The sequence below is a fragment of the Trachymyrmex septentrionalis genome, unplaced genomic scaffold (genome assembly GCF_001594115.1).
Source record: "Trachymyrmex septentrionalis isolate Tsep2-gDNA-1 unplaced genomic scaffold, Tsep1.0 scaffold14, whole genome shotgun sequence".
Classification (NCBI taxonomy): Eukaryota; Metazoa; Arthropoda; class Insecta; order Hymenoptera; family Formicidae; genus Trachymyrmex; species Trachymyrmex septentrionalis.
In genome coordinates this window covers 2,532,259-2,559,077 of record NW_017304543.1, presented here as the reverse complement: position 1 = coordinate 2,559,077, position 26,819 = coordinate 2,532,259, and the positions used below count along the sequence as shown (strand labels likewise).

Below are 26,819 nucleotides of genomic sequence, written 5' to 3'. Positions count from 1 at the left end.
ATATTTGGATATTTATAAAAACCGCGCTTGACATCTGCATGCGTTATGAAGAAAACATCGGAAAATAAGCTTGTTACAAGCTGAATGAGAACATGCCCATCGTGTAAGCAGCAAAAAAAAGCACTTATGATCATTGTTGAAGATTTCAAGAGTGTTAGGAATTTGTACATTTTTGTAAATAGCAATTGTGAAAGATTTAATTATTTTTTATTATAAATGAGTTATATGACACTACGTTGAATATATTATTTTATAGGTATACGTTGGATGAGATATATAATTATGATCGTCTGAATTTTCATATGCATATCCAACACCGTTATTAACGTCCACGACGTTAATGATGTTAACTCTCCGTTGTTATTATACTTGCATACATGTACAGATATCTATATACGGCGTATCCCACTTCAATTGTATATATATGTCTTTCTTTTTAGCCGTACATTATCCATTTCAAATGATTTCAAATCGATTTCTATTTAACAAACGTGACTCTTTCGTTACTTGACTTTCCCATTACAATCTCTAACAATTTTCTAATGTATATTATTAAATGTCGTATGATGAAATTTTATTAAACGGTATTAAAATGTATGTAAAATTATTTCTATACAAATTTCTGTATGAAATTTCTATATAAAGAAGTTTCTGTATAAAAAAGAAATGATGTGTCTCGAGTAGCGGAAAAAAAAATAATATATTTCAAGTGGGAGGCAGTCTCTATGTCATATTTTTCTTCGTTACACATATTTTATATATATTGCAATATATAATGAAGCATATATTTTTCACGGATATGGATACAAGTTGTGCACTAAACACTTGGACAGGTTTATCATTAAAGTTATATATTTAAATCAACTATATGATTTGTATCTCTCTTAGTGCATATGCTTGCTGTTAATTTGTTAATAGTATAATGTATAACACATTGAATGTCTTAATGACATATAATATGCGTTCTCGTGCATATTAAATGGATGCAAAGTTATTCCTTAGCACTAAGTAACTAAAAATGTCACGATCACTTTTTCGAGAAATGCAATTATGGAAAAACATGTTTATGAAACGTGTGAACACATAATTCTTTGTAGTAGAAGAGAGTACCCATACAATGAGCACATAAATATGTGTATAAAAGAAGTATTAAGTACATAGTTAAGGTAATTAAATTAATAATAATGTTACCTAAATTTAAATTATACATTTTTATATCACATAAGGTTGATAACAAAAATTTATATAGTCCGCAGCATTGAATATTTTTGAAAAACCCTTCATTTATATTAAAAGAAATTGTACGGGATTATGTTATGTGATGCAATAATGTTTCCGTGAGAAAACTTTATTTTCAATTTTAATATTTTTACGCGCTTATACATACATTTTTGATTAATATTTTTTTTAAAGTAATATGCTTTTGTATAACATATATTTAATGCATGTGTATTTATCACATTAGATATCAATTAAAGTATGTAAAAATAAAATTGGATTTAAATGTCATTTTGTATATTCGAGAACCAAAATGCTATTTTATTCTGATGTAGAGAAATTAAATTGCATTTGCACTGGGCTTTCTTCTCAGTAACTGACCGTCTGATCAATTGTTGGAGAAAGACGAGATTTGTAAAAAAAAAAAGCCTAGTGCAACGGTATTTTTATTCTCTCATAGGTATATTCTTTTTTTAGCTAAACTTGCACGATATTTACCTCTTTCCTTTTTTTTCTCATGTAAAAAGGAAAACAGGAAAGATAAACTGTCCAAGAAGTTTAACTAAATAGAATAAACCTTACATCTAAACTGAACAGCATTTTTGTTCTTCACTGTACACTCATTGGTAATTTATGATAATTAAAAAAAAATGAAAATTTGCTGTAAAATAACTATCCATATTATCAAAGTTATATAAAATCTCATCAGAATATTCAGAATTGTTTCCACATTTAATATAATTAAATTTTAAATTTTTTATTTTGAGACCAGTCTGATATCGAAACAAAAACAATATATATAATTTGGGTAATTTTGAAAATATTCACTGCTAATGGTAGTGAAATGTCCGAGGCCTTATCCTATCATATATCGAATAATTAATATGGAACAATAAAAATGATAAACTGTATGCGATATAAGTACGACAAAAAAATTAGTTGACAATTAAACACTGTGATCATTACGTTACTTTATCCTAGAGATGGAGAAAATATTTTAACAAAACAAAATTATTAGTCGTAAAGTATAATATTTTTCTTTTTGTCTTTTCACTTCCCACTTGTCCACTTTTTTCGTTTTATGTCTATATTTTCCAAATTTTCTCTATCGTTTTCTTTCTCAGCTCTATTTATCTGTATCCATATATTTCATTTTTTAATATATTTATGCGTTTTGTTATCCGTTTATATGATCCGTGCGTATTGATGAAAGAGTAAACGAGCATAATTTAAGAAAAGCATCAACAAGGTGAAAAAGTTTGCTAAATAATTTTAATGATTGAAAATCAATTTCTCTTAGATATGCAAAATTTTATTTGTATATAATGTACTATGATTATAAAATATATATTACATATAGTAACAGAAAAAGAATTATTAATTAACACAACTATATATTTAATTATATAAAGGGATAAACTATACAGTATAATCATAATATTTTTCCGTTTAACAAAAATAAAACTTTAGGTAAACACTGGGCTGCAAAATAAAAGATGTATTGTATTTTTACGTAATTTTTATATATGTGTATATGTGTATGCGTATACATGTATAAACATATAGAAAAAAAAAACAATAGTGATTCTACATGGAATTCAAACATTCACTAATTATGCAAAAATATAATTGACTGCACTTACAGAAAACTGTATTATTCATATAAAACATTATCCTTATATATAAATTATTGTCAAAGCAAAGTTAAAGAAGGAATTTATAAACTGTACATTATAATCATTCATTAGAAGTTCATATATTAGACATTTTTTCAATGTGTCTTATAGCATCCTTCAACTTGTATACCAACTCTTGTAGCTGTTGTATGGTACATGTAAATATTACATGCCTCTCTTGATTACATTCTTTCGTACTTATTCGTATGTTATAAATTGGTACGTTGGTAAATCGAGTGCTAATCTACATTAAAAAACAAAATATTTAATTTTCATATATACAGATTAAATAATATAATTTACAAGAAATTATTTTCAAATTGTTGAATTATGGGAGCTTTCCAGCGGAGGCACAAATCGATACAAGAATTATTTTGTCTTTCTTCCTGATTATTGAACAAGGACAGAATGATTCTTGTGTCAATTTGTTATATCTGGAAAGATCTACATTATGTGAGGTAACATAATCTACGTAAAATTACTAAAGAATAGTGAATTTACCTTAACACAATGATGCAAACGCCAATCTATGTCCACTATGTGGGGTAAACTATTTCCTGTCAATTCCAGCTGAGTCTGGATACTTTGTTTATTGTTTATATATGTACTACATAGTATTTCAATTCTATGCCCATTAATGTGTTCATTATGTAGAAAATGTTTTAAGCTTTCCTCATCATAATCATGTCGAGCAGCCTCTATAAAGAGGCAGGATACATTAGCGACTGTAGCCTTTATCAGATCTGACTTGGATGGATAAACAGTTGTGATACCTGATATAAAAGATAATTAATTATAAACATTTGTATCTCAAAAATTCTTATATTTTGAGAAAAATTAAGGCTTATTTACTTTTTCCATTGTTACTTTTAGAAATATATAACATTATAATATCTAATAACTGTAGAAATGTTTCTTCGGGCAAAATGTTGTTATTTTGGATGCTTGCCAAGCCATCGATAATTTCTTTTGCCAATTCCATCTCATAATATAATATCAATACACTTTTTAATACACATAAATACAAACAAATATTTTAAAAATAACTGTTAACAAAAATAAGCTAGCTTACGCATATATACTTCAACAGTCTCAAGTTTTTGAAAATCGTAGTTTTGATTATTAGTTTTTAATAATTTATTGATAAATTTGCCTGAAATATGGACAAAAATTATATTAGGCTTATGTATTAAATATCTATTTATATGTAGTTTTATATGGACATTTTTTCATACTTGATATTTATAAATAATATAAGAAATGTTGAAATTTTTTGTTTTTATTTTGATACTGAACTATGCAAAAATTTTTTATGTGAAAATGTTATAATATTATAATATCTGTCTTTTTCGGAAAGATTTAAATTAAATACCTTTAAACAATTCTAATTATTATCACTTATTTGATACAAAATTTCTTTCTGTACTAATCTCCACCATGGAGATTAGTATAGGTTAGCAGGCGAAACTGAGACTATAGAGACACCATTCGGAATAATTGTGAATTACAGGCCCGTATTTTTTTTATTACGGCAAAAATATTAAAAAATGTAATATATTATACCATTTATAATTAACAATTTTTAGAAACGATTATTTATAAAAATGTCAAAATAAAAATTTGCTAAAGTTATATTGTATTACACACAATTAAAAGGCGCAGAAGACATTTTCGTTTATTACAAATGTTTAAGAGTCAAAATTCTGCTTATTAGTAATACAAAGAATAAATAAAAAAATTTTTTAAGAAAATATCCCCTCCCTAAAAAAAATAAAACATAAATGTCACTTTTTTCTAAATTTAAAAGGTAATCTATAAAATATAATTTCTCTAATGATAATAAATGTAATATAATAATTACAGATATAAAATTTGCAGAGAATATAAATGCAGTTTACAAAAAGAGTAAAAAAAGCTTTAAATATACTCTAATGAAAAGAAGAACACAATGCTATGTAGATAACATTTTATTAGAGTAGAAATCAAATTTCCAAAACTGATCTGGTGCGTCAACGCAACGAGCTGCTCGTACATCTTCATCACTGTGCAATTTAGAACCATCGAGACAGAGACCAGTTTCTACATGTATTATTCTGCCATCCTATGATTAAAAATCATGATAATATAATACATTTTTTAATCACTCATGAATTACATAAAAGTGCCCCCCTGTTAATATTAAAAAAATTAATATAATACCTTTGTTAATATCCATTCCTTTCCGCCTTTCTCATTGCTGCAGTCAGACATTTCAATTTGTGCATATGGTCCTGAATCAGTATCCAATATTCTTCCACAGATCTCTTCTCTCCGTAATTCACCAGACTTGCTCAATGAGAAAAACTAAAAATTACCCAAATACAACTAATTTCTTTAAATTTAAATAGAATTACGTTAATGTGATCTGTACTAGTATACATACCTGACTTGGATATAGCTTAGTATGACAATTATATAAACCTAAATTATATGGTTTATCATCATCATGTTGTAGATTGTCTAAACACAATCGTCTATTGCGCAATCTGACACGACCATAAGCTATTGCATTTTCATCAGGGATAAATTTTTCTGGGTAAACGTTATTAAGATACCACTTGAAACTTTTACACTTGAGTTTTTTCCGCAATTTCAAACGTTCGCTTATATCTCCAATAAGTTCCGGATTGTCCTGTGGATTTTATTTATCTGTATAACTGCAAAAAGATTTTAATCACGTAATGTCTGATCTTACCTTGAATTCACTACGATGAAGTAAAAATAACCTTTTATATTCATCCATCCATACAAATGCTAAACGGGCAGTATTTATTCCGTGAGTATCTTTATCGTTTGGAAATTTATATGGATGAAAATTTCGAAATATATGGCCAACCCGAGAGCAAGGAATTATTTCTAATGTGCCACCACATTGCCAAATCTGTTAGAATATTAATTTATATCAGGAATATAAAATATAAAATTTTTGACATACATGCTTATAATTATAATTATACAAGCTTATTAATAAACATACTTAAAACAAATTTCACTCACTCGGAAAGATATTTCCAAATTTTCGCCTCCCCAACCATCCATCTTATCATCATAACTACCAATTTCCCAAAAATATTTTCTATTAATAGCAAATAGACCGCCTGCCATAGTAGGAGATCTAGTTGGTGATATAGGAGAGAAACGCGATTCAACTTCGTGTTTCTGAATAGTTATCCACGTGAAATGTCCCGACCATGTAAAACCACCAACTTGAAAAAAAAACGCTTCATTATCGTGGAAGTATTCTAATGTCTCCTCAGAAATATTATCAATTATTGGCATTAGTACAGCATTTTTATTATCCTTTATTCGTTGCAGCAAAGGCTGTAACCTGCATTATGTTAAATAGTATGTATTAATAAAATTTTCTCTTATTTTAATAATTTTAGGATATAAAAAAGATATAGGAAAAAATAGTGTCTTCTAGTTGAATTGATATCAGAAAATTACCAGTCTTTAATAACTTCACAATGTGCGTCCAGGAAGACAAGAACATCGCCTACAGCATTTTTAGCTCCATGAAGACGAGCCCGTATCAATCCTTGTCTATATGGTAATCTCAGTAGCTTTACTTTGGCAGGTAAACGTGTCGAAAGATAATAATCCAATTGCCCCTGAAGCTCTTCTACAAATTAACACACAAAAAATACATTTTACATATAACATTAATTATGTAACCTACTGCATTCCAATAATATTAAATGATTATATTATTTTATTATGTAATAATTTATCTCTTGTGTAAAGATTATTTTATAGAAAAAGTATTTCGCGGGCATTACTGCTGGACTTAAAATGATGCCTGACACACAACTTATCTGGCAAATATATATTTTTGAAAACTATATACTAATATGTTAATTTATAAATTAATTATATTAATATTAATTTCAATACCTTCTTCACTATGATCGTCCACTAAAATAATTTCTTTTAATAAGTTAGGTGGAGAACCTTTCAAAACACTATGTACTGTGCGTAATAGAACACTCCATGGTTCATTATAAAAAATAATTATTATACTAGCACTTGGTAATAATTTGTCATACGTAACATTCGCACAGCTGCAATATAAAGTTCAAAAAATATTCTATATATACATTTACATTTAATTTATATACTTATATAAAAACGATCTTTTAAAAAACGCGCTATTCTATATATATTAAAATCTTACAGCGGGTTGCGTACATCTGGTAATTTTCTGGTTAATGATATCTTGTTTGAGAGAATGACATTCAATGCTTTTTTTGCAAGTGCTGCTTCACCTAGAATCTTCTCTCTTCCATATAAATAAGCAGGTTCTCCATTGTTCCCAAGACCAGGTACAATATCATGTTCAAATTTTGATATTTGTTGCTCATACCTTATAAAATATCATTTTGGTCTAATATCACATTAGACAAAATATTGTTATTTTAACAATTATTTTATTAGTATTACATCAATCAAGTATATTTTGATTCAGTAAAATACAAAGAAAGATAACTACGTAAGATTTGTGAATAAATAAATTGCTATTGTTAAAGAAAGGAGCATCAAACAAATTTACCTCTCTTTCTGTAATCTCTGTAACGCAACGTCCACATCTTTCTGTGTCTGTGAGTTATTGCTATTTCTTAGATATCCAGATTGTTCTTTAGAAATCCTGGAGTTGTCATTGGTACGAAAGAATTGTTTAGCAATGATTAAAATGCCGATTATGTACAACGTGCAAAATGACAGTTTCAGTAAAAACTTGCGGCGAGTAAGCATCATAAGAGTTTTAAAGAGTATACCATCCTGACAATTATCAGATAATTGGCATGCTGTGATTGTTAATGTTGATAAGGATATTGCCGTTAGGTTATGGTGGAGCAACACTTGTCAGATGTGCGAGGTATCACCCGTTGTATATTTCATTCATATCATGTGTACATCTGCAACAGGTGAATTAAAGTTCAGAATTAAAACATTACTACGACTCACTTCGTATGCACATTTGAAAACTATTGTATTAATGCAGTAATAACGCTACATATGTTGTGATATTAATGCAATGTACTAGATACGCTTGCTCATTACAAACATAAGAAAAAGAACGGAGAAAAAGGTTAAATTTAAATATGGATCAGTGTCCGTAATGGAACTGCTCTAACCGGTTGTACATTTAATATAGATATATCTATCTATCGCTCTCTTCCTCTCTTTCTTTTGAAAGGTCGCAGAATAAACATATGGGGTGGGTGATATCAATTACGAGATAGCCAAATCTGTCGAAAATAGATTTTGCAAAGTGATTGTTGCAAATCTTATCAGTATAGCAAGCCAAGTATAACAAAATCTGCTGAAAAAAAAAATATAATAGCATTGTGGAAATCGAGCAGAATTTATGCCATTTTATATGTTTAAATAATGTAGCCTAATAAATGAAATGACGGTTATAAAACGAGTTTCCATTGACAATCTTTTGTATGTGTCAAAATATTATAGGCAAATTCTACTCTACTGGCAGAACGGACTTAATTATAAATTGGAATTAATTTGCCCCAATATTTTTCTACTCATATCTGTTGACAAACTACAAGCATGCCTTACTAAAAATCTAAATAAAATTTTCTTGCTCTTTTACATTGCAAAGACTTGATAATTTTGTAATTAAAAATTCGTACATAAAATTAATACTTTTTATACTTTATTGCACAAGAGTTTCGTAAAAAAAAAATCCGATAGATTATTCACGTGTACATATGAATAATTAAATTAAATCTGTATACATATTTAATAACATTAAAATGCATTAAAGCAAAAATACTGTATCAAGTATTCTAATCACTGGATGTCTTTTCAATGACAGACTATTTGGTTGATTTAAAAAGTCGAGTTTTCTTCAATACAAAAATGTTAAGGAAAAGGTCATTATCTACCGTAACTCTCTCTTTCCAATCTTTTATATTACTTTAGTAATTAAACTTGAAATTCAAATTAAAAATAAATTTCACTTGAAATCAATTAAAGAATGCACTTTTCTTACCCAGTTCTCTCAAATTTAATTTGTAAAAGATCCTTTTAATTATTTATAATTTGAAAATCATTGACGTTTTAATATTTTCGATAAGGAAAAATCGATACTAGTTCAGTCTAGTAGGAATCTTATCAAAATAATATCTACGATGATTATGTAAGGATATCTTTTTAAATAAATTACTCATCTACATAAGGAAAATCATAATTACAATATTCTAAATACAAAATTATTTTGTTAATTACATTTTTTCCAATTTATTACCAAGATTAATATTGAGACATTAGAATGTCTCCTGTACATAATATTAACAGTCCCGTCTCCCCTAATAAAAATTTTACAAATACTATATCATGCAAAACGCACACGAATAAAACGAAAGTGAAAGCAAAACTCAAGGATCTCCAGAATTAGCAGATCTCCTTGCATCATGCATTTTTTTCTTTCTTGTGGAAGAGAAAAATTTTTCAATATCGGAAAATGATTTGCCCAAAGTTTCAGGCAGAAAAAAGTATATAAAAGCTGCGCCTGTTAAAGACACGAAGCTAAAAAAGAAAAAAATGCCCTCGATGGTCATACTTTTCAAAATGTACGGATAACTTTTTATAACGGCAAACATGATTATATAAGCAAAAGAAACCATGACACCTCCACCAATACCACGTATGGATACAGGTAATAATTCTCCGATCAATGTCCATGGTATAATTGTAAATCCAAATGAACCAGTGCAAATATAAGCTAATACGAAGAATAGTAACAGCCACTTTTGGTCTACCATGGTTTCCTCTGTATTACCATTTTCATCGTATGACACTGCAAAATGCATATACATTCCAGAAAGAAACATAGAAATAGCCATTCCAATCCCACTTAAGATGCAAAGGACTCTTCTACCATATTTTCTACTACAAAAAACTGTTATTATACTTATAACAAATCTAATGGTACCCAACATAACGAGTGCACCGTGTTCGTTAAAATTGCCAAATGTTCCACCCATTTCGCGAAAAACAGAAATAGCATAAAATATGATCACATAAGAACCAGATAGTTGTTGCAGCAAAAATAGTGAGAAAAGTATCAGCATAGGCTTATAGGCTTCCGGGGATGCAAATGTGCGGTAATAATTTTTTACAGATACTATAATATTTTTTGACGCTTTATCATTCACTACACGATTTCCACAAGTCTCCATGATTCGCGAATATTCTTCCTCATAAATCTAGAAAACATTTATCTGTTGACATTCTGAAATATATTCCGAATAGATATTGCAAAATTTGCTATATCGTACTCACTGTTTGCCTTTTGTTAAGTTGTCTCAAACTGTGTTTCATTTTGCAAGTTCGTTTTTCATCAAGCATACCATTTTGAAAACATACGAGCCAGTAGGGACTTTCAGGTACAAAGTAAAGTGTAAAAAAAATAAAACACTCTAATACAAAGAAAATTATGTTCATCTTGCGCCAATCTAGCATTACAGCTAAACAACAGGGAATTAAAATACCAAACGACACAAATACAGAAGTAAGGCAGAGAAGCATTGGTCTGATTTGTGGATGTGTAATTTCCGATATATAAACCAGACCAACAGTTGTTAAGCCTGCTGAGATTCCAGCTACAACTCGAGCCGCATAAATAGTAATTAAAGATTTGGCAAATATCAATGAAATCCATGATATTGCTGCAGGAATACAAGATAATAAACAAACTATTTTGCGTCCAAATTTATCCATTAGAGGCCCAGCAATGAGAGATCCTATTGGCAATGTTATTGTAACTAGACTCGCTGTAGAACAAAATAAATGTAAAATAATACATAATATTACTATCATTCTAATTTCATATCTAATATCAAAGCACTACAAATAGCAATTCTAGTCTCTCTTTTCTACTAAACAATCTATGGTGTATTCTTTAAGCACAAATATAAAATCATAACACATACCTATCCAAGATGCTTCACTTTCACTTACTTTTATATCAACATTATCTGATTCTAAACCATCTAATAAAATAGTACTGTAAGCCATGTTTATACCACTCTTTATAGTCATGCAATGAATTATACAGCTTGCAATAATCTAAAAGATATGTAATTATTTTATTTTAGTCAATCATCTTGTGTCATAATTACTTATAGTATTTATAAATTATCTGTAAGTATATTGTATTTATATAAAATTGCTGTATCTGTATATATGCGTATAATGTACCTGTAAGTATGTGTGTAAAGATATTGAAAACTTGCCTGTGGCGTTACATCTGCCATTGTAATTTTCTTTTCTGAGTTTCTATTGGCAATTCGTGGAAGAAAATTACTGTAAAAAATTGAAATTTCCTATTATTCTTAAAACAAAATAAAAGAAACAAATAAAATTAAATACATTCAAACTTAAACATATAAATTATTTTTACAAATAATTTTTGAATTGTATGTATCTATAATAAGAAATATTAATATGTACTTATATTGTAAAATTCCATTTACATTACCTGACTTCATTGTGAAGTTTCTTATCATGTTCTGTAATTGTGTGTGTTCTTCCTTCAATATTAATTTTTTCTATTTTGTTCATTTCAAATAATAATAATAATAATATAAAACCTGACTAAAATATTTCTGAAATATAAAAATAAGTAATAAAATGATAAAACAGTACGTATTCATTAGTAGATTGCATAAAATTTTAAAAGCAGTAAAAATGTAAATACAAATGACATTGTTAAATATTCAGAAAATAATTATTATAATATTAGGATATATTAAAATTGTGATTAAAATTATCATTAAAATGCATCCAATTAAATTAATAAATTAGTATCTCAGATTATTTTTAGTTTCTCTGAATGGTTATATACATCAATGCAATACAAATTTTAAACAGAATATGTAATTATGAACGTATATATTTGCATGCATAAAACAAATTATACGATAGCCATAATAACGCAGATAAACATAAAATAATAATTAATTCTAATTAATTTCAATATTATTATGATACAAAAGAACTTACGCCTATTTATGATAATATTTATCATCAAAAATGGAAAAATATAAAAAAATCTTCATAAATGCAGTAGCATGTTTATCGGTATTTATATTATATGCCGATTCTGGCCGATTTCATACACAAGTAATTTCCTTCGTTCTAAATTGTCTTCGAACAATTTTCTAAGATAGGAGAATCTTTCTTTACTCACTATTTAAGTTGTCATGTGATCATATTAGAATGACAAAAGCAAATAAGTTATAATCTACTTCCAAATAAGCTATTCGTACTGACAAAAAAAATCTGAAAGATCATGTCAATTTTTTTTGTAGAAAGTAGAAACTAACCCCCGCACACTAACGCCAACTGAAAAAAGTGTATGTGAACGTAAACTACATAGCAAGATATGTACTTATCAGCTGATACAACGCACTTTAATTGGTGCACGCAGATGTGTCGATAATAACAGAAAAAATGCGATCATATATATGAATAATATATATATATATATATATGCATTCTTGTTTATGAAACATTTATATATATAATAATAAATAATAAATTTAAAATACCAGGATATTGGCGATTGGAAAATTTATATCAATAGTAGATAATATCAATCACCGGATATATATATCAACGTATCTACGCATGCGCGAAATAGTTTCTTTAATTCTACTATGGTATACGTTCCATTTACGCTACAACGCTCGTAGAATCATTTTATCTTTGTCGTTTATCGAATGTTGAACAAGAACAAACAATGCTCGCGAGCATGCGAGCATTATGTGGAACTCAGCCTGTTATATATATATTCTACATATATGACATGTCAGTGGATTATTAGTGAACATATCTCAAAAGAGGGAGGATTATTTAGTACCATAAGGAAAACTGTATATTCTATCATTTTTGTTTTAATTATTAGTTAAATATAACATGTGATCTCGAATTATATATAAAATTCGTATGAAAATGCGAAGACATAAAACGTAAACGATTTCATACGGGTATCAATAAAAATATTATTATTATTGTTAGCTCTGCAAATATAACATAATGTGTAACAAAACAAGGGAACAAGCGAATTATTTTTGCGTTTATTTATATTTTACAAAATTATAGCAGACGAGAAATCTCAGTAATGTTTAAGTAAGTAAGAAAGATCCTACTGATCAATATGAATTAAGTGATGGCACCTGCAAAAGATAAATGGATTAGACGTTTTATAATTACTGAAACAAAACGGCACAAGAAGGGCTTTACAATCTACAAAGTTACTTCTATGGTATATATATATGACAATATTGTATTTTCCTTTTAGATTTTGGTATTAAGTTTCTTATTTTTTTTTTAGGTATTTCTGAAATCTTCTCATGAAGAAGTGTCAAAAATATCTGTATGGAAGCGTTATAATGATTTCAAAAAGCTTCATGCAGAACTTGGTCACTTACATAAGCGTTTTGGAACGAAAGAAAGTTTTCCACTTTTTCCCAAATCAAAGTATTTTGGCAGATTTGAAGCTGAGGTTGTAGAGGAGAGGAAGAAATGTGCTCTTAAGTTTTTGGAATTTGTAGGACGATACTCGTACTTATACTCAAGCGATATCTTTATAACATTCTTTGAAACTAGTCATGTAGATAATTATAGTAATGATTGCGCACATTCTTTAAGCTCGGATACATCTGAAGATGATCGTGTTGTTGCTTTGAATGATCCTGTACTTGTAAATGATAATACAGTGCAAAGTACCTTTGAAATTCCATGTTCATTGAAAGCATCTCATAATGTGTTACCAAATCCGTGTTCTTCTTTATCAGATGTTATTTGTGCAAACAAAAATGAATTTGCACATCGGAGAAAGAATGAATCTCATGACAGTATTAATTTACAGAATGCTAACGTTAATAGAAAAGAAAGCTGTAAAACAACAAAATTGCATACGCAAGATATTATTACTAAACAGTATGATGCACATCAAAACAAAAGTTTTGATAAGAATGACATGGCAACACTCAGCGATGTATCAGGATTTGATAGTCTGAATAACAATATCAGTAAATCCTTTTTAAATTATGATACACATTCTATATATTCTGTAATAATACAAGAGGACGTAAAAGATTCTCAGGCACAGTCAGATTCTACACAGTATCTCTTGATAGCAGCTGCTCATATAAGTGCAGCCTTCAAACATGAATCTATAGCCGAGTACGAGGAAGCTTTTACACAATACAAACTGGGAATATCATGTCTAATAAACGGTGTACAATTTGATCCAGACAGTACAAGAGTACCAGGCATAAAAGATAAGATATCAAAGTATTTAGCACGGGCTGAACAATTATATAACGAACATTTAAATTATAACATTTCCAAAGTAAACAAACCAATATCTGAGCTTCAATATTATAAAGTGCTTAAAATAATGAAATCCGTGATGCTCGTAATGGATATACGTGCAAATTGTAAAAGAATAATCAAGGTAATTTAGCTATCACATATGATTTATATATAAATTATATTTTTTATTATACATAAAGGCATTAATATAAATTTGAAATATAATAAATATGGAATTATTAAATATATAGTAATAAATAGTTTACGAGAGAGAGAGAGAGATATTTTTAATTTATAATTGTAATTTATAATTTCAGACTGTAGAAAAATCTTGTATTTACGAGGATAGTGTAAGCAATTATGTATTACACAAACAAGTACCTTATATGGTACTTTTATACGCATGTATTGAAACTGAGACTACTATATTTTTAATCTTACAATATGCAAGGTACAGTATCATAAATTTATTTGTAAATATATTGTATAATATTATATGTATTTTACATTATAGTTGTGGAAGATTATGGGACTTCGTAAGACTACATTATAAAGAATTTGACGGTCTGTATGATGTAACTTCAAATCACACATATATAAATAAAGATGTCAATGGAGAGATCAGCAGCAATGAAAATATTTATGAACCAAATAAAGCGAATACAATTATAGAAAACAATAAAGTACAGGGAAATCGTCGATACACGACAGATAATCAAAGTGATATCTATATGGAAATGCCTACTATACAATTATTAGAAAAATCGCAAGAATTATTACAATCCGTTAATGCAACCTTAAAGAAAAGCAATTCTATTGCAAATCGATTAAATGAGTGTAAGGAATTGAGACATTCAGAAAGTACACCATCGTTGAATGCGAAGACTGTTACACAAATGCCTCAAGAATCAGATCTTATGTTATCTAATGTTCATCACAATAAATCACATACTAATAATGCGAAAGTAGATGACATTACTGTTGCAGAGAATTCTTTAACAAAAAGTTTCATAAAGAATAAAGATTTGAAAGACAATAATTCTTTATTAATGAACAATAACGAAAATTCAAACGAATCAAGAAAAATGTGTGCATCTATATTAAATGGAAGTTGTGAATCACTCAAAAATAATAAAATGGGCAATTTATTGCATAACAATACGAAAACTATTTCAATACAAAATGTCTCGACCAATAATGTATTACAAATCTGTGAGAATAATAATACTGAAAATATATCCGTTCAGATAAATTCATCAAACATTAATTATAGCATTGATGAGACACAATATACGACTAAAGAAAATAATATAGATGAACAGGAATTTTGGCAAGTACCGGAAGCTGTAATTCGGTCATGGGCAGCTGAAATTCTTTTAGCTTTAGAAGCACTTCATCAGCAAAATATTATAATTCTTGATTTCAAACCTGATAATATTCTTCTGGATGACGCAGGACATATCCGGCTTACTTATATTATACCACAGCACAATGTTGAATTATCTAAACTAACATATCCATATTCATCACCTGAATCAGTAATGTTTTCTCCGACCATTCCTGTTACATCCGCTACAGATGTTTGGAGTTTCGGAGTTATTTTGTATGAACTATTTACTGGCACTGTATGTAGAAAATTGGAATTAATTATAAAAAAATTATATACCTTTCACAATACTAAAATTTAATTTTTGTTTCACAGATGTTTATCAGAAGTCATCCAGGATCATTTCATTCACATTCCACAATTAACATTCCTAGCAGATTATCGAAAAGTACAGGATCTTTGTTATGTGGTGTGAGTTTGTGTCATGTTCTGCTGCATTTTTTAATATTAATCTCATGATTTTTAATGTTTAAGAAATGATAAACTCTGTATAATGTTATTTATAAAATATATTTATAAAAATTGTGATTGCAGATGTTAAAATATCATCCAGAAGAGCGACTGACAATAGATGAAATAAAACGTCATCCGTTTTTCGCAAGAACTGATTGGTTAAATATGATTTCTTAAACTTGATACTTATTAGGGAATTCATAAATTTTATACTTGTTATAATAATTGTACAAATATTTATTATGTAGTGAAGATACAATCTGATTTTGTAGATGAACAAAATGATATAAAAATAGTTTCACTTAAATATAATAATTATAAACAATATTAGCACTGAGTTTGTTTAAAATTTATTATGTATAATTATTTGGATCTTACTTTTTCACTTCTACTTATTGTTGACATACCATCAATAAATCTAGTTGTAAATAAAACATTTGCATTGTTGAACATACCATTCTTTAAGGATACAATAATAAATTGTGAATGTTTAAAATGTCTCTTTAACATTACACCTATATTTTCTGTATGTGAAAGATCTAGGGCAGCGTCTACTTCGTCCAAGATGTAAAGCGGTGCAGGTTTATAAAGAAGCATAGCTAAGACTAATGACAAAGCAACTAGAGATCTTTGACCACCAGATAATTCTCCTAATGACTCTTTCCAGACACCCGAAAATCCAACTTTCACTTCTAAACCGTCTGTTATTGCTTCATTCTCTGGTGGTTGTAATTTAGCCTCGGCTCCCGGTAATAAAGTACTAAATATAGAACCAAAATCCTTGTTTACCTAATGAAATACAAAATTTATATATTTTGGACATTGTGGATTTATATTTATATATATATATATATTGCAATTGTAATATTTTTATTTAAGTATAAATAAAAATATTACAATTGCAATATAATTTGTTTATATAATACATTAGATTGAAATACTATAATTTAAATATATAATTTACCATATAAAATAAACATATATAAAATAAGCAAGTTTAAACTATTAGATTTTTTGAATATGTGATTTGATATAATGAACAAATTTCTCAAAGAATTATACCTGTTCCCAAGCTATAAGCAAGGTTTGTTTCTTCTGTTCATCCAAAGTCTTAATTGTCTCAAGAATTTTATTCTTATCATTCTCAACTATTCTTTTCTTTTTTAATGTATCATTGTATTGTTCTTCTTCTTTATCAAGAAGATTGATTGCTCGCGTATTTATATTACGACTTAACTTTTCACGCATTGCTTCTAAATTACGTACTTTTTGTTCCATTTCTTCTGGTTTATTAACTTCAAAATCATATATACCACCTAAAAATAACATAACATACATTATATATGTATATCAATATAAGTTAAACAATGTTTATCTCTGTAAATACCTTTTTTTCCAAAATAAGGTTTCTCTTGCTCAATCCACTCGTATTTCCTTGTGAGCTCCAAAACTTTCTGCCTACATTCTGCTGCACCTTTTTTGATATCATTAATTTCGTGATTTAATTTTTTTATATCCAATTCTAGATCTTTATTTTGTTTAATAATATCTTCTTTTCTTTCGATTAATCTTTGTATATTTTTGTTTTGTTCAATAATTATGTCTTTCTGCTTTTTAATATTATTTTGCAATTCTATAACTTTATTTTTGGTTTCTTGCAATTGCTGCTGAAGAGTTTCTCCTTTTTCTTCGAACATATTGTTTTTCTCATTTACTTGAAGCAATTGTTCATCACCATTTTCAATACTTTTCTTTAATTCCTTTATTTCTAATTCAAGTGTTTCTGACTCTTGTTCTCTCTTTTGCCATTCTTTGCGACTTTGTTCCGATTTTTTCTTTAAGATATTTAATTGATTCTCAGCTTCCTTTAATTGTTTCTCACGAATATTCACTGCATCCTTTAATTGAATTTCTATGTCCTTGGCACGTTTTGTGCTTTCCTTTTCTAAATTCTTTGCTGCAGTCATTCGTTCTATAAGCTCTTCAATAGCTGCATTCAGAGAAGCCACCTGAACATAAATATAAACATACATGTACATCCCAGCAAACATTCTAACATTACTTGTCATCATTTTGACGTTATTTTCATGTTGAAGTCATCATTTTGATATCAAAATAATAATAAATAATGACAGCTTATTTCCTGGGCTTGTACAAATAAAAAAAAAACAAGTTTAGAGTTAGGAATCTAATTTATCTACATAAAATAAAAATTTTTTGCTTATTTTCTGTATTTATATTTAAACAATTATTAATACATATGTATGTGTATATGTATATACATGTACACATAAAATGTTTACAGATTACATGTATGTGTGTACCTCTTCCTTGATTTTATGATAACTTGTTTGTTGCAATCTCTGTTGTATCATACTGATTTCATAAGTTAATAGATCGTATTTTTGTTTCAACGATGCATATTTTTCTGCAGTTTTTGCAATATTTGATAAAGCACTTTCTATGTCTCTTAAGAGTGTTTTTTTGTGATTTAGTTCATTCTTAATTGCTTTCATTTCTTCTAGTTTTAATAAAACTGATCCAGCTTTCGCTGGGGCACCGCCAGATAACGTTCCAACTGGATCAAAAAGATCTCCTTCCAAAGTAACGCACTTTTTCATAATTCTTTCATGGAAAGCTATTTTCTTGGCAGTTTCCATGTCTTTGCATACAAATATTTGACCAAATATCCACGTCATTGCTGGCCTAACTTCATTTGGAAAATCTATAAGAGACAAAGCGGGTTGAACATTCTCTTTTCCAACCAATTTTTCTGCCCAATTAATCGTTGATTGTTCCATAAATTTACCAGCCACTCGATTGAGTGGAATTATCGTAACTCGTTGTTGTAATTGTCCATATTGGAGAAGCTTTTTGCTTGTTTTTTCAGTGTCAACTACTACATTATAAAGCTGAAACATAATTATATGAATAAAATAAAGATTATTCTAAAAAAAATATATAAATTGTGAAAGATGTTATACCTTTCCACCTGCAGCAACTTCCAAGGCATATGCAGTCCTTTTATCCTTTAAATCAATTAAGTTACATACAATACCTTTTACAGCTTTTGTATTGAAATTAAGTTCAGGATTCTGATACTGGAACCTCGTTCGAGGATGTCTCATCTCAAATTGATCTAGTTTCTCATGCAACGGTTTCATTTCGTCAATCAATTTAGTTTTTTGATTTATTAAATCTTCGGAATAACTATCCTTATAATTCAATTTTTCCAATTCATTCTCCAAGTGCTTTAATTCTTTTTCTTTCTTTTCCAAGTCCACATGATATTTTTTATATTCATTCTCAGTATTATGCATGTCTTTTTGTTTTTTATTCAATTGTTGCCTGTTGTGATTTAGTGTCATCTCACATTGTTTAAGTTCGGTTTGTGCTTGCGTTGCACTTTGCTTAGCATTTATTAATTGTTGTTCTAAGGTTGCATTTTCACCGTCTTCACTCTCCAATAGACCTGCACTGATCTTCTGATACTTTTCTTGTGCCTCTAATACTGCTTCGGTATCTTTTTGGCACATTTCTTTCAAATTCTGAAAAACTCCTCCAACTTTCTCCAATTCTTCTTCTTTTAAAATAAGCGCATTTTTATCATCTGTTATATTAGTGTTGATGTGCTCCATTGTTTTTTTCACAGCCTTAATATTTTCCTTATTACTGTTTACTTCAGCTGATAATTTGCATCGCTTTTTCTCTTGTTCCTGTAGGTCTTGCTCTAAGGCTTCCAGCATAGTACCTTTTTCCTGTGTTAAAAAATTATTAAAAGTTAATGACAATGTATTTTTTATACTATAATTTAACATTATTCATGCCAAATTTAATACTATTATTGGAGATTACATTATTATATATATATAAATAAAAATTTGATATAACTAAAATCATGCACAACATATATCAATAAAGTACTATATGTATTTTTTTAATTTTAAGAATTATATTGTAAAAATATTTTATTATGGATATTATATAGATTTATATACTTATACAATATGAACATTGAAAAATTGTTTATATATAATAATTTAGTCCGAAAGCTAATTTTGTACAGATCTGTAATACAGTAAAAAACAACTAATACAAAAAATACCGTACCATTTCCTTTTTCTTTATTAATTCATCATATTTGACTTCTAGGTCCTTGATTTCTTCCTCACCAGCAGCCATGTCTTCTAACTTTGAATCTATTTTGTTTTGTACAATCTTAACGTTTTCTTCCATTTTTTGACTATTATTAAAAGTAGTAACATACTTCCAAGCAAGATGAATTCGTTTGCAGTGTTCAAGTTCTCTTTCTATTCTCTGAAATTCTACATATCTTGTTCTCTCTTCTTTTAACTTGTTTAACTTTGGACCTATTTCTTCTCTCAAAATCTAAAAAATATATAACAAATAAATATAAGACTGAAGATATCAGTTTATCAAATAGTATATCAACAACATACTGTATTAATTTCTTTTAATTTACTATCCTTTTTTTCTATTGTGATTAGTGCCAATTGTTTCTTTTTTTCATACATTTTTGTTCCTGCTGCTTCTTCCAGCATAGACAGAATTTCTACTGGCTTCATATTCAACACTTTTGTTATTCTACCTTGCATAATTAAAAAGTGTGGATTATTCACATTTAATTGGACAGAACAGAACAGATCCTGTACTCGTTTATTTGGTGCATTTGTCCCATTGATCATGTATTTATTTTTACCACCGATCACTACTTGTCTTGTAATCACAATTTCTTCATGTTGTTCATAACCCATAGGAGATATCTCAGTGTCACGATTATCAAAAGTTATTGTAACACTAGCTTTCTTTATTCCTGCTTGACCTGATTTGTAGACTAAATCTTGCAAAGAAGTAGCACGTACCTATATTAAATTAAAACAATATTGTTAATAATATAATTTAGTGAATAAATCATTTGTAATTTAACAACTATCACTATCACGTATAAATTAAATAGAAATAATTTTAGTTCAAAATTCAATAAAGAATAATGGTTCAAATAATAAATTAAATAAATTAAATAACATAATATAGGGTTATAAACCACTCAGGTTATTATGTGAGTAAAACTATTTTTATCAACAATTTTGTACAGAAAATAAATTTTGTACAGACGTTTCGATCCTTATTAAAAAGCGCATGTTATTGCTTTTTATATTTTATTTAATTTGTGAACATCTTGCGTAGTTACCAGTAACATTTTTTAATTTATTATTTAACATTGAAAATAATCCAATAAGGGTCGAGAAAAACGTACAAAATTTAGGTTGTTGATAAAAATAGTTTTATTCATATAATAACCTGAATGATTCAAGCCCTATATTATATTATTTAATTTTATTTTAATTATTTAACATATAATATACAAATATTGATAAATAATATACAATAAAGTATATGTTATACATTATTATAAAATTATGATTTTAAATATTAATGATTTAAATATTGTTTTTAAAAACAATATTACAAGAGAATGAGGCTATATTTGAACACATTGTGCAATGCTATGATAAATATCTCACAAAGTATAAAATAAATGTATGCAACAAATGAAATTTACCTGGCCAAGATTTGTAATGCCCAAAACAAAGCATATAGCATCCAAAATGTTTGATTTTCCACTACCGTTAAATCCTGTTATAGCGTTGAATTCCTTGTCAAAACCATTTATTTCGATTCTTTTGCCATAGGATTTAAATCCTTCTAATACAATCGATTTAATATACATGTTTAATCAATAAAATATTACGTTATGATTAGATTCGTTTCAATATCAAGAAACAACGGTTCCTCGAAGTCCGAAGATTCAAACACTTTAAACTAGCATCTTATATATAAAGAGACCTGATATCGAACTCCCACCATCAAATCAGATCCCTACCATCACTCCTGCGCCGCCATATTTGGACCGCTCCAGTGTCTTCCGAACGCAGCCTGTGCTGGGGATCGATTCTGGGAGCTTATTACGGTTCTTAAAACAAGGTGAAAATTACAAAAGTGATTGAATTTACTAGAATATTTGTAACTTCATAGACACCTAGTGAGTTTATTCATTTTTATAATTTCCACTTCATCTAAAGAACCGTATGGAAGTCTCCAGTATCTTGAAATGAGGTGAAAATGATAAAAGTGAACGAATTTACTAGAATACTGATAATTTCATTGGTCAACACCTAGTAAATTTGCTCACTTTTGTAATTTTTAGCTTGTTTGAAGACACAGAATCGACCACTAGATGCCCACTTAAGTGTCATCCAGTATCATTCCATTCTTGTCGTTTATCGTACATTAGATAAGGATAACATGATATCTGGGGAGCAGCCAGGTAATAATCTGAACACGCCTCTGGAAGGATTACATGAGGTTCCGTTTCACGCATGAAGGTGCTTTTTTCATATTGACGCTCGATGCTAATTTTTAACATTCAAAACGTTAAAACAAATCACGTGAACATAATTGACGCGTGATATTTATTAATTTTTATCACGCGACCTGTTTCGACATAAAATGAGCGGGTCGAGCGTCAGCATGAAAAGGCACCTTTAACATTTCATTGTAGACGCCGCTTTATAGCTGCAAAGCTGCTAATGTCCGCAATGTCCGTAGTGTAACTGGTCAATGCCAATAGTGCGATATTTTCTGTTTGTAGCTAATGACACTCGATATCGATGTATGTGTATGATTTGCTATAAAAAGGATTAACGTCTTGTATTTCTGAAATTCATTTGTTCCAATTGTCCATCTTGAAAAAAAAAAACAGTGGAAAGAAGATAAAACGACAACAGCATGACTGACACTAGCCAATGTAAAGTCAATCAGAGTTACCGTTTTAAATGGAACAATTATCAAAATCATCTGTCTAACGTCGTGCGGCAGCTCTTGGAGGAGGATTGCATGGTGGATGTCACTCTATCCGCAGATGGTCAACGTATTCATGCGCATCGCATTGTATTATGCGCGTGTAGTATTTTATTTCAAGTAAATAATCTCTTTCAATGACATTTTTAAGCCTGTTCTCTTTGATTGAACTTTTGCACCAGCGCATTTTTCTTCTTCCTCTTTTTTCCTCCTGAAGAGAAAAGAAAGAAAGATGAGCTGCTGAAAAAGTTCAGCTAAAAAGAACAAGCTTTTTGTTATATATACAAAATAATTTCACAAGGCTCAGAAAATCTCGCAATTGAGCAACTGAAAATATAATTGTACATATATGTGTTTTAGTAGTAGCAATAGTAACTACTGAAACTCTTTACTGAAACAATATTTTCTTGAAAATTTGTTTTCAATTTCTTATGTTATTGTTATTATTATGTTATTATTTTATATGGGAGCTGTATTGAGAGAAATATAATACAATAATGCTTTATTCTTTGTAATGTTTATATATAAAATAACTATATACAATTTGCGTAATATTATAAAGTATATTATTGACAAATTTATTAATAATTATTATATAATATAATTATTTATATCACAATAATTTTGAAATTGATATTATATGTAATTTATAGGAAGTGTTAAGTCAAGTGACAGAAGATTATCCAACGATTATTCTAAGTGATATATCTCCTCAGGATATAAAGTCAATTATCGAATTCATATATCATGGAGAAATTTGTGTTCCTGTTGAAAATATCAGTAGCTTACTTGAAGCTGCACTGTCATTAAAAATAAATGGTCTTATTAATGTTAGTATCAAATTAATTACTTAATTAGATTTTTTATTATAATTTATCAAGTTTTTTTTAACTTGTTATAGAATTTTATATTTAACAGTTTGAAATTTACAATCATATTTTATATTTTCAACAGATAGATGGAGTTTATGAAAATGAAATTGTTAAAGGAAAAAAAGATCAAACAATGGAAGAAACTATGTCAAGAGTAGAGGAAATTCAGGACAATGCTGAGCCTTTGGAGAATGAAACTCATGAACCAAGCACTGCTGAAAATTGTATTTCAAATAAAAAGAAGAAACGACGCCGTGACACTGTAAAGAGAGAATACAGTGATGATATGTTAGCATCTGCAATTAATGATTTGAAATTAGGACAAACTTTAATAGAAGCTGCTACTAAGCACAATATACCACGTTCGACGTTGTACATGCGGGCAAAAGCATTAGGCATACATTTAAATGCATCAAGAAATGGATATCCTGCAGAATGCATGAATGCAGCTATAAATGCCGTGATCAGTTAGTATTTTTCTTATACTTCGTTTATTCTTCCTTTAGAATGTAATTCTGTGTAAATTTTACATTAGATTATTTTAGTATGCAATATATGTCTGCAATTATTTAATAATTATATTTAGACTATTTAATTATGCTAACTTTATTGTAGATGGTTCGAGCTTGCAGCATGCATCAGAAATATTTAGAATACCTAAAACTGTATTATGGAGGCGTATACAAAAGGAAGGATATCAGATCTTACGTCGTCAAATGAAAAGATCATATGCTTTAGACACGAAAGAGGCCGCTGTTAAAGCTTTAGAAAGAGGAGAAAATTTGACAAAAGTTGCTCTGGAGTTTAAAGTAAATTTTATTATTGCAATTTTGTTTATTACTTTTGAATGTATTTTGTCGTAGATTTAATAGATTGTTAATTGAATGTAACCTAAGATATCACTGATGTTTAGATACCAAAGACTACATTGTTTAGAGAAAAGGCACGGCTAGTAAATCAAGGTAAATTACCGTTATCGTTTTGGAAAAAGCGCAAACCTGAGAATGAAGAATCAAAGAAGACGCGATTAGAAGAGGCTGTAGCGGCTTGTAAAGGTGGCAGAATGTCGCAGGCTTTAGCGTCTACAACGTATCGCATTCCAAAAACTACGATATGGCGAAGACTTCAACAAGATGGAAAAAAAGCGGAAAAATCATCAAATGTGAAAAAGGAACGATTAACTGATACACCAGTACTGCATGACTCTCAGGTGAAAATACAAGACACGTCCAATTTCAGTTATTGCGAGGTAATACACTTGAATTATTAAATCCCTTCAATATAATTTCATTGCTAATGGATTTGTGATATGCATAGGTTGCATCAGAAATACCTATAACTTATATAGACGAGGATAGTATACCGCAAGATTCCGTTATAATCCTAACAACGGAAGAAATGGATGAATTAAACTTGGAAGGAGGCAGACAAATTATTGTAAATTCGGTATGTCATGTACGAACAATTTGTGATAATTTTTACGAATTTAAATAGCGGATTAATTAATTTTGTCTTTATTTCTATAATCCATCTTTATTTTTCTTCAGGAGTCCGGACAAGAATATATTCCATGTACGATAAGTATCGAGAATAATTCTAACTATTCCGAGAGTGAGAGTTAGCGTCAGAAATTTAAGTAATTGAAAAGCTAAATGAATAGGGATGGGCGATACAGAACAAAATGTTGATATTTTGTATCGCAATGTATTGTAAATAGAAATATTGATATATCAAAATGTAGAATTGGTAATTTGCAACATTGCTGATATCGATATGGATCTGATATTTTGAAGCGACATGCACACTAATGCGTATCAATGCACAAAAAATCAATATTTTGCATCTTTGAAAGTTCGATATTCCTGTTCGAATGGATACATTTCTATTGAAATATATGTGTTTATAACTTACAAGCGTATCAAGCTGGATAGAGTTAGGATAAGAGAGTTCAGTATTTCAAGTGCTGGAAATTCTGGATGCAGTGCGCATGTTCTTTTTTTTCGCGATTCACTTTTTGCCTTCGCCTTTCGTTTTCTTGTTTGTCACAATTACTATAAAATAAAAAGTCATTGCAAAACGGTCGTGTCTCCTTATTGTGCGTTAGAAGAGAAAGTACTAAGAACACGATTTCAAAAAGTGTCTAATATTTTAAATAACAATTTTAATATCGAAATATATCGATATTTAAAATGTTGACGCTGTATCGCCTATTTCTATAATGTAAACTCTCGAATGATTATTCTTAAGCATCTTTTTTTATCTACAATTTAATATTATATTGTACCAATCGTGATGCGCACTCATTGACTAAAAAGTTGTAACAGATTTTTTTTCTGTGGTTTTCGGAATGCAACCATGAGTAAAAACCAATCGTTCAGTGAGCAGACTGTATTCCGAAAATCATAAAAAAAAATTGGTTGCAACCTTTTAGTTAGTCGGTGAGTGTACATGTCGATCGGTACAATATAATATTAAATTGTAGGTAAAAAAAGATTGAGAATTTAAGTGTGGTTTTTATTGGCTATAGTTGATTGTATAGAATATGATAGAGGGGTATGTAGACATTATATAATATCTGTAAGTTAAAGCTAATTGTAGCATGATTGTACAATTATTTTATTTATATATCTTAACAAAATGTATTATATAAATATTACATTGTGTTTACTTATATCAAGTGTATAAAGTATATTGTAACTATCATACACACATATTCAATAAAATTTTTTGATAAAGTTTGATTAAATAAAGCGCTAGATATTTAAAAAGCTTTTTTAATTTATGAAATTACTTATCTGAAATAATGTTTTAATAGGAAAATTGGCTTTAAAAATTTAATTTAAATAAACAATTTAAAAAAATACAAAATGCAATATTTTTATTTGCTAATTCATATAGTAATAACGATAGTATTATTCTTAAGTAATTAAAGCACAAGTACCTTCTGAA

At 28.5% G+C, this 26,819-nt stretch overlaps 6 protein-coding genes across 11 annotated transcripts; 2 read left to right on the top strand and 4 right to left on the bottom strand.

The window, feature by feature from the left end:
- Positions 1-2,832: 2,832 nt before the first annotated feature.
- On the bottom strand, positions 2,833-4,274 carry LOC108745487 (COMM domain-containing protein 3). The gene is made up of 4 exons (XM_018481664.1): positions 4,267-4,274; positions 3,747-3,876; positions 3,396-3,667; positions 2,833-3,138 (listed from the first exon to the last, which is right to left on the bottom strand). The coding sequence occupies exons 2-4, from the start codon at positions 3,874-3,876 to the stop codon at positions 2,971-2,973; spliced, it is 570 nt and encodes a 189-aa protein (XP_018337166.1). The 5' UTR covers positions 4,267-4,274; the 3' UTR covers positions 2,833-2,970.
- Positions 4,275-4,845: 571 nt separating this feature from the next.
- Positions 4,846-8,416, bottom strand: LOC108745607 (polypeptide N-acetylgalactosaminyltransferase 1-like). Of its 3 annotated transcripts, none has more exons than XM_018481867.1 (10): positions 8,069-8,416; positions 7,483-7,849; positions 7,108-7,296; positions 6,828-6,994; positions 6,381-6,555; positions 5,931-6,261; positions 5,629-5,814; positions 5,317-5,565; positions 5,094-5,237; positions 4,846-4,995 (listed from the first exon to the last, which is right to left on the bottom strand). In XM_018481867.1, the coding sequence occupies exons 2-10, from the start codon at positions 7,686-7,688 to the stop codon at positions 4,846-4,848; spliced, it is 1,797 nt and encodes a 598-aa protein (XP_018337369.1). In that variant the 5' UTR covers positions 7,689-7,849; positions 8,069-8,416. The 3 variants fall into 3 exon arrangements, with proteins under 3 accessions (XP_018337369.1, XP_018337368.1, XP_018337370.1); XM_018481866.1 differs by lacking the exon at positions 8,069-8,416 and adding an exon at positions 7,948-8,058; XM_018481868.1 differs by lacking the exon at positions 8,069-8,416 and adding an exon at positions 7,975-8,058.
- An 816-nt stretch (positions 8,417-9,232) lies between these two features.
- LOC108745608 (facilitated trehalose transporter Tret1-like) lies at positions 9,233-11,549 on the bottom strand. Its single transcript, XM_018481869.1, has 5 exons — positions 11,434-11,549; positions 11,189-11,258; positions 10,886-11,021; positions 10,236-10,726; positions 9,233-10,159 (listed from the first exon to the last, which is right to left on the bottom strand). Exons 1-5 carry the CDS (start codon positions 11,514-11,516, stop codon positions 9,329-9,331), a joined length of 1,611 nt encoding a protein of 536 aa, XP_018337371.1. The 5' UTR covers positions 11,517-11,549; the 3' UTR covers positions 9,233-9,328.
- Positions 11,550-12,628: 1,079 nt separating this feature from the next.
- LOC108745606 (ribosomal protein S6 kinase delta-1) lies at positions 12,629-16,358 on the top strand. Its single transcript, XM_018481865.1, has 7 exons — positions 12,629-12,943; positions 13,059-13,221; positions 13,291-14,418; positions 14,594-14,727; positions 14,791-15,901; positions 15,979-16,074; positions 16,198-16,358. The coding sequence occupies exons 2-7, from the start codon at positions 13,126-13,128 to the stop codon at positions 16,291-16,293; spliced, it is 2,661 nt and encodes an 886-aa protein (XP_018337367.1). The 5' UTR covers positions 12,629-12,943; positions 13,059-13,125; the 3' UTR covers positions 16,294-16,358.
- A 121-nt stretch (positions 16,359-16,479) lies between these two features.
- On the bottom strand, positions 16,480-21,901 carry LOC108745418 (structural maintenance of chromosomes protein 2). The gene is made up of 8 exons (XM_018481560.1): positions 21,701-21,901; positions 20,577-20,999; positions 20,227-20,505; positions 19,101-19,874; positions 18,441-19,028; positions 17,504-18,125; positions 17,179-17,432; positions 16,480-16,905 (listed from the first exon to the last, which is right to left on the bottom strand). The coding sequence occupies exons 1-8, from the start codon at positions 21,866-21,868 to the stop codon at positions 16,480-16,482; spliced, it is 3,534 nt and encodes a 1,177-aa protein (XP_018337062.1). The 5' UTR covers positions 21,869-21,901.
- Positions 21,902-22,735: 834 nt separating this feature from the next.
- LOC108745447 lies at positions 22,736-25,579 on the top strand. Of its 4 annotated transcripts, XM_018481608.1 has the most exons (8): positions 22,756-22,810; positions 22,901-23,118; positions 23,652-23,828; positions 23,953-24,337; positions 24,486-24,679; positions 24,784-25,119; positions 25,188-25,325; positions 25,418-25,579. In XM_018481608.1, exons 2-8 carry the CDS (start codon positions 22,927-22,929, stop codon positions 25,490-25,492), a joined length of 1,497 nt encoding a protein of 498 aa, XP_018337110.1. In that variant the 5' UTR covers positions 22,756-22,810; positions 22,901-22,926; the 3' UTR covers positions 25,493-25,579. The 4 variants fall into 4 exon arrangements, with proteins under 4 accessions (XP_018337112.1, XP_018337111.1, XP_018337109.1 ...); XM_018481610.1 differs by having other exon boundaries at positions 22,736-23,118; positions 24,784-25,080; XM_018481609.1 differs by having other exon boundaries at positions 22,736-23,118; positions 25,188-25,316.
- The last annotated feature ends 1,240 nt before the right edge of the window (positions 25,580-26,819 follow it).